The 16,919-nt window shown below is 37.1% G+C and overlaps 1 protein-coding gene across 1 annotated transcript in view; it reads left to right on the forward strand.

Annotated features, from left to right (window-relative positions):
• Window positions 1–16,919, forward strand: part of Cntnap5 (contactin associated protein family member 5) — a 948,142-nt gene that overhangs the window by 800,896 nt on the left and 130,327 nt on the right. Inside the window, exon 17 of the mRNA XM_069989436.1 lies at window positions 5,618–5,836. Within this exon, the coding sequence (XP_069845537.1) occupies window positions 5,618–5,836 (219 nt within the window). The remainder of the gene's footprint in view (window positions 1–5,617; window positions 5,837–16,919) is intronic.

The raw sequence follows: 16,919 nt of genomic DNA on the forward strand, positions 1-16,919 counted from the left end.
TGGGCCCTGAAATCCATCCCAGAATTGATTTAAAACTTGTCCAGTTTCTTAGTAAGGAAAAGACATATGTATATGCATACATATATTTAGAAAGACATAGACTACATATTTCAAAGTTATGATAAGAATATTATGAAATGTGTTGTTATAATGAAGATAATATAGTCCAAAATCTCAAAACATGATAAAAATTAATACTACTGTTAATTTTCACTAGATATTTGAGTGATTATTATTATTAGACACATAGTAAGTTTTTATACTCATCTATTCTGTACTCAGACAATCCTACTTGTGATTATTACTCCATTGTGCTGTGATCCTCATTACTTAACTTGCTTCCTGAGAGGTTGTTCACTAAGTGAGTATCATGTGCCCAGGAATATTCAGAATACAGGATTCTACCTGACATCTCTGTTCTTCAAGAAGCTCCTTATACTACAGTGAAAACTGCCTCAAGACTCAAGAATGTTAGGACTTGAGAGAAAATAGATTGATTTCACTCTATGCCAGAAGCTTAGGACATTCAAGAAATCACTCTAATTTTCTTCAAAACTCTTTTGAGAAAAGCATCAGTTACCATCAGATTCTCAGAGTCTGTGGACCCAAAAACTTGTAGTATTTTATTCAGTTCATAGTTCTGATTTCATAGACAAAGATGTGGAAGGTTAGAGAGGTTAATTGGCTACAAGAAAGGCAACCTCTTTAATCCACAAAATGAACCTTGAGAATGTTCTTATTCCTGACTTGGTTATGAGTTGAGGATACAGGAATGAATTATGGTTCCATCTTTATGGTTCTTAAAGATGAGTACAGGGAGGAGCAGTGTTGTATAGCTAATAAGAGGAAACTTTCAAAACCATGATGGGCAAGAAGAATATCATACAGACAATCCTCTTCTCCTGACACCTGTAAATGTCCAATTACAACATTTATATAGTCTGTCATCAGTCATCTGAAAAGTGAGTTGTCTAAATTCTGAGTGCCTAGCATGAGGACAGACATGACAAACCAACAAAAACAAACCAAAACAAATTAATTCAAAAATAATTCTATCCAAAGTTGAGGTGATGCCTTGACTTTCTCTGGAGCCATGTAGATCATGAAAAAGGGACCAATCATAGATGAAAAGCAAAGTTCATAAGAGAACTAATGTTGGGACAGCATTTCCACATCCCATGGGCTTGTATGTGCATGCACCACTGAGATTTGGCTTATGTTTGTCTCAAGGCCGAATGCACACACAATGGGTACATCATTTATTCATTCACATATTTTTCATTCAGATATGCCAGGCATCTTTATTGCATATTGTAGCTTTGCCAGCTTGGGATACCCACTCGTGTTTCAAGGTCAGAGGCTTTGTCATTGGAAGAGTAGGCTAAAAATGAGTTCTGGAGACATATTCTCCAAATTCAAATTCTATCTTCCTTCCTTACAGGCTAAGTTACTCTGCTACATCCACCTTAGTTCCTTTAAAATAATACTCATCACTTGAGTTGGTGAGGATCAGTCAATAAAATCATGAAAAATGCTTGGCAAACTGTTTTTCCTGTGGTACATGCTAGAAGATAGTATTATGTTTCACTGATTCTCCTTCATTTCCACAAGAGACGGTAGATTGTTAATAGTTACTTGAATGAAGACAAATAATATTTTTACTATATTTTTGTCTTTTCTTTTTTGATATGGGATATTGTACTTTGCCACTAAGCTACATCACATCCTGAATAATAATAAGTTTTAAAAAGATTTACACGTTGAACTCATACCTTGGTATCAAACTCTAAAACAACAAAAGAATGTGACAAAATTGTATTTCCTATGTATGGTATAACAATGTTTTCATTAAGAAAATTTAAGTTTGGCAAAAGCTGTCTGCATTTAAACACAGGGGTCAAGGCTGGGTCTTTAATAAATCATTACAGATCTACAGTTTGCAGGCTGCTCGGGGAGACAGCCAGTAAGCAAATCATTATGGGACAGGGAGATACATGATGTAGTACAGCATAGATAGAAAGCCAACTTTGGAGGTGGAAGAGGGGCTGACCTAAGCAGAGAAGCAGCCTTCCAGGAAAAAAAATGTGCTGTCTTGGTTGAACATAATATCTGCAAGATTAGCTTTTCAGGAAGGTTTTAGTAAAACTTTTAACATCCTGTCCCCCAAATACTCTGTGCTCTATAGAGAGCAGTAAATGTATAGCCTAGTCATTTCTCAGTGATTAATGGATTTGGAGATGGGTAGGACTAACAGGTATTACTAGGTCCTGAGGTCAACCTTCATTATTAATTTTTCCTTAATTGTATTCAATCTGTACCTTTCTTTTTTTTTTTTTAAACTAGGGCTGAGAACCGAACCCAGGGCCTTGGGCGTGCCAGGCGGGCGCCCTTCCGCTGGGCTAAACCCCCAGCCCCCTGTACCTTTCTTTTAAAAATATTTATTTAAAATGTTTTTGTTATCTTTAAATAGTTGTACAAAGAATTGTCATTCATCTAAGCAGTTTATGAATATAGTGCATCTTGATCACTGTCACCTCTTTCAACATTCTCACTCACCCCTCTCTACCACCTTTTCCCTTAAGTATTTTAATTTTAGGTTATATACTGAATTTTTACCATTAAAAGAAGCAGTTTATATGTATAATTCATCTTGACCCATCTCATCACTTCAACATCTTCACACACCCATTTGATCCACCTCTTCCTTCATATTTCTCAATTCTATGGTACATACTATGAATTCTTCCCTGTATTCTCCCCCTTACCTCTTTCATTTTTCTACCCCTTTCCCCTTGGTCCCACTTTACCCTCTTGTAAGTATTCATTTTCTGGTATTTATTTTCTTGGGCTTTGATTTGAGCTATGCTTTTACCCAGCAATTCCATTCCTGGACATTTATCCAAAAGAGCACAAACAAAGGTCACACTAAAATTATCAGCACAACCAAGTTCATTGTACATTAATTACTATGGCCAAAATATGGAATCAGCCCAAATGCCCCTCAATGATTAAATGTATTGAGAGACTGTTGTATATATATATATATATATATATATATATATATATATATATATATATATATATATATATATATATAGTCAATGGAATTTTACTTATTCATCAGAAAGAATGATATTATAACATTTCTAATGAAATGGAAAGACTTAGAAAAATATATTAAGCAAAAAAAGCCAGACCCAGAGAAACAGGCTGTATGGTTTTCCTTATTTGCAGTAGCTAGAATGTGCCTACAGGTAAACACACTGGGTGGTAAGCAATGGGTTGCAAATGAATTAAGTGAAGTATAATACACTCTATGGAGAGTACAACTAGTGTGGTTCTTTATAAGGACCAAATTAAAGCCCAGTCTGTTCCTTTCAATTCCATTTCTTTCAGTGCATGACTTTGTAAGCTAAAACCAATATGTTCAGGTTGGGAAATTGTGTGATTCAGTGATAAAATACCGTTTATGATCCCTACTACATACCAGGCACAATTCTACAAACTTCTCATAATCAACAGACAAACTGCTAGGTGCCATTGTCTCAGGTCTATAATTCTAGTTACTTAGCCTGAGATCGGAGGATCGTGGTTCGAAGATAGTCCAGGCAGGAAAGTCTGTGAGACTCTTATTCCCAATAAAAATGCTCAAGAAAAAGCCAGAAGTGGTTCTGTGGCTCAAGAAATAGAGCACTTCCCCTAAGTACAAAGAAGTTCAGGGACAGAGCCCAGGCCTAGAGTTCAAACCCAAGGACTGGCAAAAATGAACAACAACAACAAAAAATACAAACAACCAGATGATTAGGTACTTATTTATTTCCCACTGTACAACTGGGAACATTGATTCATGCTGAGTTATTAAGCTTGGTTTAGGGAAGAGGAATTGAAGAGTCTATATGCTCAAATCCTGTTTTTAGCTTCCAACTTACTACTTTTCCTTGAAGTCAGCACTTGCTAGAAAGTGAAGTAATTCAAGATCTCAAATTACTTGCAATTCTGCATTGTGAGTTTCTTACACTAAGGATAGCTTTCTGTCCTGACTTAAATACTGGGGGTAGAGTGGTCCAGAGTAGTGTTTCACCTTTGGGATCAAGGATCATTTATGTCCATCGGGTGATAACATGGTCAAATTAAATGTCCATTTCCTGATTAAAGCACAGAAAGGAGGGGATAATCATAAGTCATTTACATTGGAAAGAAATATCTGCCATCTGATGGTTTCATTTATTCACTAGAAATGGTCTTCTTAGCTATATAATTAACCTCTCAGTTCCATTAGTACTACCAATAACACCACCATCATTACCACCAATATCACCATTACTATTACCACTATCAATATAACCACCAGAATTACTACCTGTACCAACACCACCACTACCACAGTACAATTACTACCACTATCATTACCACCACATCACACTACTATCAACATCACCACCATAATTACTACCACTACCATCACCATCACTGTCACCATTGCTACCACCACCATCACCACAACCACCATTCCAACTCTCTCAATTGCTACCCATATCACCATCTTTAAAACAATCACCATCATTACCTCTTCTACCACTACCAGAAGTAACACTACAACCATCACCATTGTCACTGCCATCATTCAATTATTTCATCATCAATCATAACTACTTCATTATTTATTCATCATCGGTACTATTACTCCTAAGAGACTTCTATCTGACTTCCATTCATTTTTAAGGCTGAAAGAGCCATGGAAGGTATTTAGAACAGATTCAGAAGACAGAAGACAGTATGCTCAGATTAAATTAATTGAGTTTCTGCCACATGCACTGATGTCTCCTTAACTAAGAAAGCTAGTGTTCTTAGACAAGTTAGTACTTTTTCACTCAGGAGCAAAATATACATACTTGGTATCACAAGCATTTATGACATGTCATAAAGGAAGGTTTTGGACTCCATAGAACATAGACCACCTCCTTGCAGGAATGGAGATGCTTAGTAAAGCTCATAGCTACAGAGAGCCAGAAGGAAACAACTGAATCCATATTATAAAGCGGACATCCAAGGCATCAGCACAGATGATTATCTGTCAGAGAGGTGTCAATGGCCTAGGTTTCTAGTCTGTTTTCTGAATTGTACAATAAGGATTAACTAGGGATAAGAAAGCCTGGAATGTGTGTGTGTGTGTGTGTGTGTGTGTGTGTGTGTGTGTGTGTGTGTGTGTGTGGTTATATAAATATACACATATATACACATAGGTACATACATACCCATATGTATACATATACATACAGATATACATATATATTCATTTCATTACCATTTGATGGTTGTTACTGCTAATTATTTTTAGACAAAATCTTGCTATGTAGCACAGGCTGGCCTAAAACTCAGAATCTTCCTACTTCAGTCTCCGAAATAGTGGGATTACCAACATTTACTACCATCCCTATTTTGGTGTTCATTACTGTTAATGATGATCTCAGTACTTCAGAACAACAGTATAAATGTACATTAGTATTTTTTCCATTCAGAATGACTTATAAGCCTTTCTCCCAATTCACTCAGGACTTTCTTGTGCCTGTCACACATCTTCAATCCATCTTCTTCTTTTCTTATTATTTGATTTCAGCTCCTTCTGAGATCATGTTTGCCATAGATGTTGGGAATGGTCCTGTAGAACTCATCGTCCAGTCTCCTTCTCTTCTTAATGACAACCAGTGGCACTACATCCGAGCTGAGAGGAATCTCAAGGAAACCTCACTGCAGGTGGACAGCCTTCCGCGGAGCACCAGGCAGACTTCAGAGGATGGGCACTTCCGATTGCAACTGAACAGCCAGTTGTTTGTAGGTAGGGGACACCATAAAGCACCCTTTGGCTAAGCACCATACAAGACCACTTTGTGACAAAGTCTTCAGAGCCATATTATTGTAGAATTAGAAAATAATTAAAATCTGTCATTACTTACAATGATAAATTATCTTCTGTAATTTGCTCCTTTTTAGCTTCCTCAACCTTAGCAATAAAAGGCTATTATAATCCTCTTAACAAATTCAGGGATAGTTTTAACAGTTTTGTATACTTCTTATATATAATCATTGAGGAAACCTTTTTGTTTTTAATCATTGTAATGAAAATCTATATTTAGAGCAAGGATTCATCAATTTCTCAAGTTCTTATACCTTTGTGGGTGTAGACTTCTATTCTAGCACTTTTACTGACTCTTAATAATGATTCCTAATGATGCAATCAAGTAGCTGAGAAAAGCCAAATGAATTCCAGTCCTCAGTTCTATGGTTAGGAGAAGAACTGTTAATATATGCACTAGGGAGCTTTTCTGGTATATTTTGAAACAATTTCACTTAGGTAGCTGCTTCACACTTTTACAGAAAAGCAGCCCTGAACCTGAACAGATGTCTCATGGTGTCCATTCCCTCTGTGAGATTAAAATGTTAGCTTGCTGTACTCAGCCACTACGAGTAGAGAGACTGGATGGATATAATTTCCTCAGTTATTCCTTCCACCAGTGATTATAGAGCATCTACCACCAGTCCAGGAAGAAGTTCTGGTTGGATGATAGGAACTGAGGATAATTTGAGCAATGAATTCCTCTTCAAGAAGCTCATGGTAGTGGTGTGTGTGTGTGTGTGTGTGTGTGTGTGTGTGTGTGTGTGTGTGTGTGTGTGTGTGTGTGTGTGTGTGTGTGTGTCTGTGAGAGAGAGAGAGAGAGAGAGAGAGAGAGAGAGAGAGAGAGAGAGAGAGACTGTTTCAGCGTGGTAGTCAAGATAATTGTGCTAACACAAATCTATTCCTATAGCCACAATTCAGTAAAGAGGGTTTGATTACGTCATTGATGCTTTAAGTTACTAAGCTCTTGCCTAGGTAGCACAAGGCCCAAAGTTCTAGCCCTAGAGTCAACAAAACCAAAAAAAAATTTTAAATGAGTTTAGAAGGGCTTATAAAACTTTAAAATACAAAACAGAGCTTAAAATGTTAGGAGTATTGCAATGTTTTAAAGCCATGAGAGTTCTCCTAAGTGATATTTAAGTTCAAATGCTTAGAATAGGAATATACATAGTGATAAGATTTTCCAATGCAACCAGATTCAACTTTCTTTACTTTTATTTTTACCAACTCTGATATTGTATAGCTTTACTGCTAGCAATAAAATACCATTTCTATTCAATGGCTATTTCTTTTTTATTTAAATTTTATTGTAAAGGTGATGTACAGAGGGGTTGGTTATAGTTACATAAGTCAGGTAATGAGTACATTTTTGAACATTGTTAACCCCTCCCTGATCTTCTCCCACTTAAACCCTCCTAACCCCCCTCCCCAAGCTGTAGAATTCATTTCCAACACAGTGTCTAGTGAGCATCTCTATAAAATTGGTTTGCCCATTGTCCCACCATTTCTGTGATTCCACTTCCCTTCCTCAAATCAGATATACTTATATTCAAGATGAAGGGTACAGAAATCAAAAGCAGTGACATCAAAACCAAAGGAAAAAGAAAGAAAAAATAGGTAACTACAAACAGTACAATTTTTTTAAAAAAATATCTTGTTTCCATTTCTTAGAGTTCATTTTGATAAGCATCATTTTATATGATCATATGTGCATAGCTATTCATGCATTGTGATCCTCTCCTAATAATATCCTAAGACATATTCTGGTTATTATAAATGAGGGAAATCATGCAGCCTATGTTTCTTTGGGTCTGGCTTATTTCAGTTAATATAATTTTTTTCCAAGTCTTTCCATTTCCTTATGAATGGGGCAATGTCTCGATGGTCACTTCTTATTGGCTCCCTTTAAAATGGGCTTTTGCAACTTTTAAATCTAAGAAAAGCCATGAAAACTACATCAAATTAAAAAAAGAAGTAATAGAATGAAAAGATATCATGCTCTTTCATTTCCACATGGATCATGATCTGTTATCATTTGTTGTGTTTATAGAGTCAACAGAGGCAAAGCTATAAGTCATTAAAACATTTTTATTATTACAGATTTTTGCTTAATTAACAATCTACACAAGTGACATGATTTACTATTAAAATGTATTGCAAATTTTATGATATGCTTTTAGTTCTATTTAAACATTGCATTTTCTTTCTCTGAAGAGATTTGCTGGTCATCATGATTTAATATCTTGTTTTAGTAGAATAAATTCAAGTATTGTGCAATTTTCATAAATTGTATTTCATGCCAAAGCCTAATTTGTCCTCAGAGAGAATTTATGAATCTTTCTGGAAGAAGGAGTACATAGTGATGGATATTTTTACCCTGTCATGCAAATTTCACTTACCTATCCAATTATCCTATGGACCAAATATCTGACAAACTTAGGGAGGCAGATATGTTTCGAGATATAGTTTACCTTCAGATATTTCAGTTAAGTTGGTTACAAATCCAGTAAGCTGTGAGAGTAGACCAGTGGGGCTACCTAGCTTGAGCTAGGGTAAAAATACCTATTGCCATTATCAGGTATTATGGTGGCTTTAAAAAAAATCAGTCTTAGTTTGCACTTGAAGAAGAAAACATTGTTGGGTGTCAATTTTAGTCTGTTTGTTTCAATTTCCATGTTGAGTGTTCAGATATATGCTGTTCAGAAATGTCAGATAGCAAAAAATGCAAGTCCCAACATTTTCATTCTGTATAATGCAATAAATAAACACAATTCTGCTTAGTTATAGGATCTCAAATGAAAAATTGTATTCTCTATCATTTAGGGATTTAGAGATAGTAGATATTTGTGTTTGGTAGGCAGGAAAAGGTATCATTTTCTGACTGGATTAGATTGAGTGTGGAATTACTTAAAAATCAATTTGGATATGACTGTCTATCTTTGGACACTGAAGAACCTTTCAGTCAAAGCAGAGAATGCTTCACTATTGCAATCACCAGCTTGCTTCTGTGGTTATGAGAGTAGTAGACACATTTTATAAAACAAATGTGCCTTTCAGCACCAACCTTGTTATCACAATGTCATGGGTTGAAATCCCCATACATGAGTCATTGCATGCTGAGTTCCCAAATCAATATTGTTTCTCCAGACTGTTTTACCACCAGTAGAATTAGGGACATTTGTAACCATGTAATTTTGTTGCTTGCATTTTGTTTAGCTGAGTAGAGGAAACTTCACAAAATTCATCTTTCATAATGTATGTGATGTGTATATGGAATTTCCACCAGTAAGACTGTTACAGTGTCACCATTTCTGCTGTGTTATTTCCATGTTATCCATGGGTACATCAATATAGAAATTAGGCAAGACCAATCTGAAAGTCTACCACCCATTACTGGAAATACAAAGAAGAGGGCTACATCTGTCTTGTAGATCAGACTTCAAAGGAATGAAAAGGAAGTCTGGAAATTGATATTCCAAGACTAGAATATCTGGAACCTGCAGCAGTCATTCAATAAATGCTTCTCCTTTATAACCAAGAAGCTAAAACGTCACTCTCATAGATGTTGATACTAGAGTAGCAGTGACAGAGTCTGGAAAAATAAGTAGAGAGCAGTATGGAGAGAGGTTAGGTAATAGGAACAGTTAAGGGAAATTACGAATTCCAGTCTCCTACAGCATAAGATGACTATCTTTACAAATAATGTATTACATGTTTCCAAAATAGCAAGAAAAGATAAATTTAAGTGTTCCAACATAAATAAATAATATTTCCATCTTTATCTTGATGTTAATGATATTGACTATCATACATTGTTTACATACTAAAAATAACATTGTTTCCCATATGTGTGTGAGAGAGATTTGATGCATCAATTAAAACATTTTAAAACTATTAGTTCAATTGAAAAATGATAACCAACTGGTTCTTCATTACTTTTTCTTCACAAATACCATTGAACTCCCAAAGTCAGATTCTTATAGCTTGAAAATGTTGTGATTGATCATGTTTTTATGTTCAGAGATGTTCTTCCCAAAGAGGTTGGGAGACAGATACACTGAATTCCATCAAATACTCTATTGAAATCTTTTCTGCCCCCTTTATTCAAGATACCTTTTAAAAAAGGTTTTCTACAAAATCTCTTCTCATCGAATCTCACTTTGTCATATGCCTGTCTCTGTTGGAGCCAAATGGAGATGTTGTTTCTTGCTTGGTTTGATTTTTATTTTTGACCCAAAGAGCACTAGGAATCCTACCTACTTTTGGAAAGGAAAGTGTGGTATGGCCTTATTTTTTCGTACAGATCAGGGAAAGATCCTGAGAGTTATGCGACTTAAACTCAATGTTAGCAAGAATAATTCAGCTCCTCTAGCACATACAATTGTCCACATTTATAACTCAGAAAAGAAAAAGTTAGAATACTAACATTTGTGGCAAGGAAAGAGATGTTATAACTGTAAAAAAAAAAAGAAACTCAAATCAGATTTATTTCTCGAAAAAGAAAAATACACCTCCCTCATATATAGGTAACCACTGTGAAATACAATAATGATGGGAAAAGTCATTTTGTCCTTTTCAAAGCCAAGGGCCATTGTAGGGATGTGCCTCACAACTCCAGGCTGGCAGAGAGTAGATCCAGCTACGCACACTGATGCCATACAATTTTCTGGGGCTTCCTGAGCCTGTTTCCATATTTATATCATTGTCTTCAGGCTGAAGTCTCAAATAGGAGGACTAAGGACACCTTTCAGCAGAGTAATGAGTGGCAATAAGCAGTGAATCTTCAAAGAGCTATTGAAAAATTTCCTTTCTGATCCTGGCAGAAGGAGCACTAGGACTCAAAGCTACCACAGGAGGAAAGATGTTTTGGCAAAGGAGGAAGGAGGAAGAAGGAAGATCCATGTTTTAATCCAGCTTCTGGCTTCATTGTGCATGACTCATACTAAAGAGGAAAAAAGAGCACAAGTCAGGGCTTGATAATTATGGGCAGTAGCTCAGCAACTTGAGATGGATACTAAGACATAGTACCCAGTCATCAATCATGGGAAAGCCTGTCGTCCTAAGGCTGGAAGAATAGTGGATGGATAGGTTTTATGTGTCTTCCATTTTAGGGCTGGCAAGTTGCAGATACACTCTTAAACAAAGCCTTGTTCTTCTGATGTTCTCCACATCTGATGACCAGATGAAGCCAAGGTAGCCTGCCATGGTGGCCCAAAGAGAAACCCATCTTTCATGAGTTATTGTTGCTCCAATGCTCCCAGTGGGACAGGTTAGGCTGCTGTCAGACCTATACAGAATTCTCCTGCCTCTCATAGGCATTGATCCTAGGAAACTATTAAAGAATCATTCCACTGTCTTGGGTCATGTGAGCTAGTATATACCTGCAATATTACTTACATAGGAAGTGGTAATGAACAATGCATTAATCAAGACTAGCCTGAGGCTAAAGTTAATGATATCCTATTTAAAAAAATTACCTTACATATTTAACTGCCCTCCTCCCCGTACATCACCTTTACAATAAACAAAATAAAAATAAAACAAAAAATAAGCCAACTGCAATCTGTGAAAAGCAGGAAGTAGAGATAGGAAGATTATGTACTGAGACCTAAAGCAAGGCACAGGTGGCTCATGCCTGTAATCCTAGCTACTCAGGAGGCTGAGATCTAAGGATCATGATTCAAAGCCAGCCCATTCAGGAAAGTCTCTTATCTCCAATAAGACTCTTATCTCCAATAAACCACCAGAAAACCGGAAGTGGCACTGTGGCTCAAGTGGTAGAGCGCTTGCCTTGAGCTGAAGAGCTGAGGGCCAGCGCTCAGGCCTAGAGTTCAAGCCCCACTACTGACCAAAAAAAAAAAAATAACCTAAAGCAAAAAGGGCTGGAAGCATGGCTCAAGTTGTACAGCATTAAGCTCAAGAACCTGAGTTCAAACCTCAGTTATGCTAGAAAATAAATCTTAGTTCCTTAACTTCATGTCAGTGACTACTTAGTAGAAAATCAGCATAAGAAAGAGTCAGCCTGGGTTAATAATATTATTTTTTCCTGTCCTGGGGCTTGAACTCAAGGCCTGGGCACTGTCTCTGAGTTTCTTTTGCTCAAGGCTAGCCTTCTACCACTTAAAGCCACAGCACTACTTCTGGCTTTTTCTGATAATGTGGTACTGAGTAGTCAAACCCAGGGCTTCATGCATTAGTATGCATGAAGCACTCTATCAATAAGCCACATCCCCAACCCAATTATATTAACTTTTAAGTGAAATTTACCCTTTGCTTTCATCAACTATCCATAAAATAAGTTCCCCTCCTGTTTTGGCAAAATATTTATAAAGATCATAGATTTTTTAAAATATATATTTTTTATTGTAAAGATGCTGTGCAGAAGGGTTACAGTTACATAAATAAGGTATGAGTACATTTCCTATTGAGCATTGTTACCCCCTCCTCTGTTTTTTCCCTACCATCCCTTCCTTCTCCACCTCCCCAACTCTCCCCTCCACTGAATTTTTTTATAGGGAGTCTGCAATACTTTATCTCATTATTTTCTGAAGGTCCCACCCTCAAATTTGAATAATTTTTCGTTCAGATGAGTTCTTTCCTTTGAAGTGAGTCTATTCTGATACATGCATGCACACACACATGCACACACATGAGCATGCTTTTCACATCTCATTTTAATGACCTGATTATTGTCTCTTACCCCTGTAATGGTTTTGCTAATTTTTCTCTGCATCCTCTGTGCATAGTTCATGTTCACTGACACATTTAGCATTGAATAACCATCTTATGAGTTCATAAAGGTTAATGAACTCAATGTTTCATGTGCTGACCACTCTACTACCCACACTCTGGCATCAGGCAGACATGGCCTTCTGAGCCTCAGTTACACCATCTGCTCTCTGGACTTAGTAGCTCACAATTCAGTTTCAAATATTGAATATAGCAATAGATATTTCTCTCTTCTGCTTGGAATCTCCCATTAAGGGTCATAAATAAGAGTGCAAGCATTAGCCATTTCAAATGAGAAAAAAATCCCTGCCTCTACAACAGTAGAATGAATAAAGAGGCATTCCTAGAAATGACATAGTCATCTGATTAGAGAGCTTCAGGGGGAGGTTCTTTTTTTTCAGTTGTGGGGCTTGAACTCTGGGCCTGGGCACTGTCCTTCAGCTCTTCAGCTCAGGCAAGCACTCTATCACTTGAGTCACAGCGCCACTTCTGGTTTTCTAGTGGTTTATTGGAGATAAGAGTCTCACAGATTTTCCTGCCTGTGCTGGCTTTGAATTGTGATCCTCGGATCTCAGCCTTCTGAGTAGCTAGGATTACAGGCATGAGGTTCCTTTTTATACTTGATTTTATCCTTTCTAACAATCAATGGTGATAAACTCTGTAAATTCCAATAATTCATTTATTGGCTCTAGGGAAAGTAGTTCAAGTAAAAACAAATGGCTCCATATTTGCAATGGATGGAAACAAAGAGGAAAGGATAGAGGATGAGAGGTAAGAGGAATAAAAATATATAACCAAGAAAAGAAGAGAATGATGAAGATAGAAAGAATAACAGAAAGAAGGAGGGGTGGGAAGGAAGGAGAGAGAAAGGAAGGAAAGAAGAACAAGAGAAGAAAACAAAAAGCAATACTGATTTTTTAAAAATGAAATTGGAGCCTGGTCTGACCCATTCAGTGCTTCAAGTTCTTGATGAAAGTTCAATTGGTCATGTGCCAGAAAGATTAGGCTCATGTAAGAAAACAGAGATTCTCTATGCCCAAGGAGAAGAAAGGCATTGAACTGCTTCTCTGAAAGCAATGAACATTTGTCGAGCTGACAACAGGATGTTTTTCTGAGACAAGTTTAGAATGATGACAGCAAAGGTTTTGGAAATTGATTCATACCCTGTCCAAGGAAACACCATCCTAATGAACCCACCTGATACCAAGAGCCAGCTGAAGGGTTTCACCCAAAATTGCTTCTAGGTAGGCCAGCCAACTAATGGTTTAGGTTGCCAAGAAGAGTGATGTAGAACACAAAGGATAAATGAATTTGTGTATTTTACTCGAAGGAACCATGTAATAGATCAGAGAGAAATGAAACTCACTCAGTTGCAATATTGATGCAATTATCATACATACTATTCATTTCATGATTTCTAGGTATGGGGCTGTATGTGAGCTTAACATGTTCCCAGATTTCAGTTCACTTCTGGCTCTGCCACAGAAGAAAAAAAAAAAACCATTTGACTTGTCTCTGGGCAAGGCAATCCCCCGAGGCTTAGTTTTCCCAACTGTGCAGTGTGAATAATATATGAATTTTGATTTAGAAATTGATGAATTAAGTGTAAAGGCTGTAGCATCTAACTAGTAGGTTGGAAATACATAAGTTTTGAATTAATGGCATTGGGTTTATTCTCAAAGTGCATGCAGTTAAAGGCTCTGTCGATGATGGAAAGATTATATGCTGCTCTAAGGATAATGTAGCTGCTCCTTGTTCTCCTAAATATATAATGAACTGATGCAAACAAGGAAGAGAAAAATGGGTTAGACTCATGGGTGAAAATTTAAATACTTGCAACTGCCAGGAAGACAAAATGAATAAATGAAGAGGTGGAATGGGGCACATGACCAAGAGAAGAGTTTGCAACCATCTTCAGGGAGCTAATCCCAGAACTGCTAAGGTTTACCATGAAGAAAGTTGGTGCACTGCATAAAGTAATGGTGCATTGCTGTAAAGCACAGGTATTGCTATCTGCATTATTAGAAGATTTACCAAAGTTCTATAAACATTTATTACTTTTTAAAAGTTGACAGCTGTTAGATTGGGTTTTGCTAGTGCATGCCTGTAATCTCAGGAGGCTGAGATCTGAAGATCATGGTCCAAAGTCAGCCTGAACAGAAAAGTTGGTGCTATTCTGATCTCCAGTTAACCACCAAAAAGCCACATGCCACATGTGGAGGTATCACTCAAGTGGTATGACCCTAGGCTTGAGTAAAAAAAAAAAAAAAAGCAAAGGAACAGTGTTCAAGTTCAAGTCTCAACATCAGCAAATAAGAATGGCAAAATTTAAAATAATCAAATACTGACTGGGCAGTATATAAATGACTATGGAAAGAATATGTGAGTTCAGGAATATGTGTTTGTGATTGCACAGATGAAATATGCCGAGCCAGTGAGGTAAGGAGAAGATGATTACCAAGAAAATGTAATATATGAAGATGTGTACAGTCTAAATAGACTGTGATACACAAAAGAGCCATGAAGAGGTCAAACAGTTGATACATTAATGTCAACTCAAGGAATGTAGGAAGGGAAAGCTATAGAAATAAGAAGAGCCAGGCGCTGGTGGCTCACACCTGTAGTCCTAGCTACCCAGGAGGCTGAGATCTGAGGATCGTCTTTCAAAGGCAGCCCAGGCAGGAAAGTCCTTGAGACTCTTATTTCCAATAAACCACCAGAAAACCAGAAATGATGCTGTGGCTCAAGTGGTAGAGTGCTTGCCTTGAGCTGAAGAGCTGAGGGACAGAGTCTAGGCCCAGAGTTCTAACCCCAAAAAAGAAGAAGAAAGAAGCCATATCTTTTACAATCATCTAGGCTAAGGAATTTTCATCTCTGGAACAATGTCTACTGTAAATAAGGGGTCAATTGGAATGGCAGGATCAACATTTCAGATTTGCATCAAGGCATACTGCAATATAGAGAATGGATAGCAAGATTCAGTGGGAGATGAAGAACAGAGTCAGGATGACTGTATCAAGAATATAGGTGTTAATTTTTTTGTAGAAAGAAGTATAGGGAGCTAGAAGTGTCTATAAAAAATAAATCCATGCTGTGAGTGAGGAGCAAGTCGGCAAATCATGATTCCATTTCTGCACATGGTTTAAGCTTTGCAGAAGAGATGTGGCTTAGACAGTATTCTACATGGAATAGACAAAGCCTCCAAGAATTCAGAGAAGCAGCAACTATTCAGGGTTTGCAAGCGTGTTTGTGTAGGTTTGTGTGGCGATCAAGATTCTATTAAAATTATTCAATCCTTAGTCTACATATTCCTCTCAATAAAGGAAAGAAAAAAATCACATCTACCATTTTTCTTCTTTGAAAAGAATAAAAGATAGCTAGGTAAAAACTGAAATTTGTTGTGAAAGTCGCACTGTATCTGATCGTGTAACTGTGTCCTGTTAGCATCCAGAAGTGACAGGGCCCCTTTCTCCAAGAGCATAGTCACCAGACTGAATGACTTCCACCTTAAGGGGTGCGTTTCTTCCAGCAAAACCACACTGATCACCTTGTTCTCCATTTACAAACCTATTGACTAAGTCACACTCAAGAAAACATGCAATAGATCTTGCATTCTCCACGTCTGCCAGGAGGAAAATGACAATAACAAGATATATGGAGAGTTATTCAAATCCACTGCGGGGAGTGACTACAAAATAAAGGAAACAGAACAAAACATTTAACCACATAAATCCTCCTTCCTTATTCCACACAATCTCCCAGAAAGAATAATGAACTTTCTGCTGTGATCTGCTTGTGTGTATAATTGATTTATCTTGTGGTTAAAAGGACATTTACTCACCCAAATTGAGACAGACAAGAAAATGCAATTTGGGTTTGGCCTCTTGGCCTGCTTGGGTATCACTTATCTGAATCGAAAAGATAGTGGAGTTTGTCATTATCTTAGAATAAGAAACCAGATAGATGACTTAGGAATGTTCTGCCTCATCTTTGGATACAGGCAGTAAATTGTGTTTACTGGTCTGGTGATCGGGTATGATATAAGAAAGGAATAGAAGCTCCTTGTTCTATACTTCCACCAATTTACCTTTGTGATTATTTCCTTGCCCTCCCATAACCTATTGAATTTGCAACTTCTGTCTTCGTTAGTATTCATAATCCTTACCTGAAATAAGACATTTGAAATCCTCGTCTACTCCACCTCTATAGGAATGTATTCCCATCTAGTCACCTGATAGATCAAGATTTAATAAAACGGTAAGATAAAGGGCTAGAAACAAATGAAACCCAGACAGGA

Source organism: Dipodomys merriami, unplaced genomic scaffold (genome assembly GCF_024711535.1).
Source record: "Dipodomys merriami isolate MVZ:Mamm:240054 unplaced genomic scaffold, mDipMer1.0.p SCAF_38, whole genome shotgun sequence".
Classification (NCBI taxonomy): Eukaryota; Metazoa; Chordata; class Mammalia; order Rodentia; family Heteromyidae; genus Dipodomys; species Dipodomys merriami.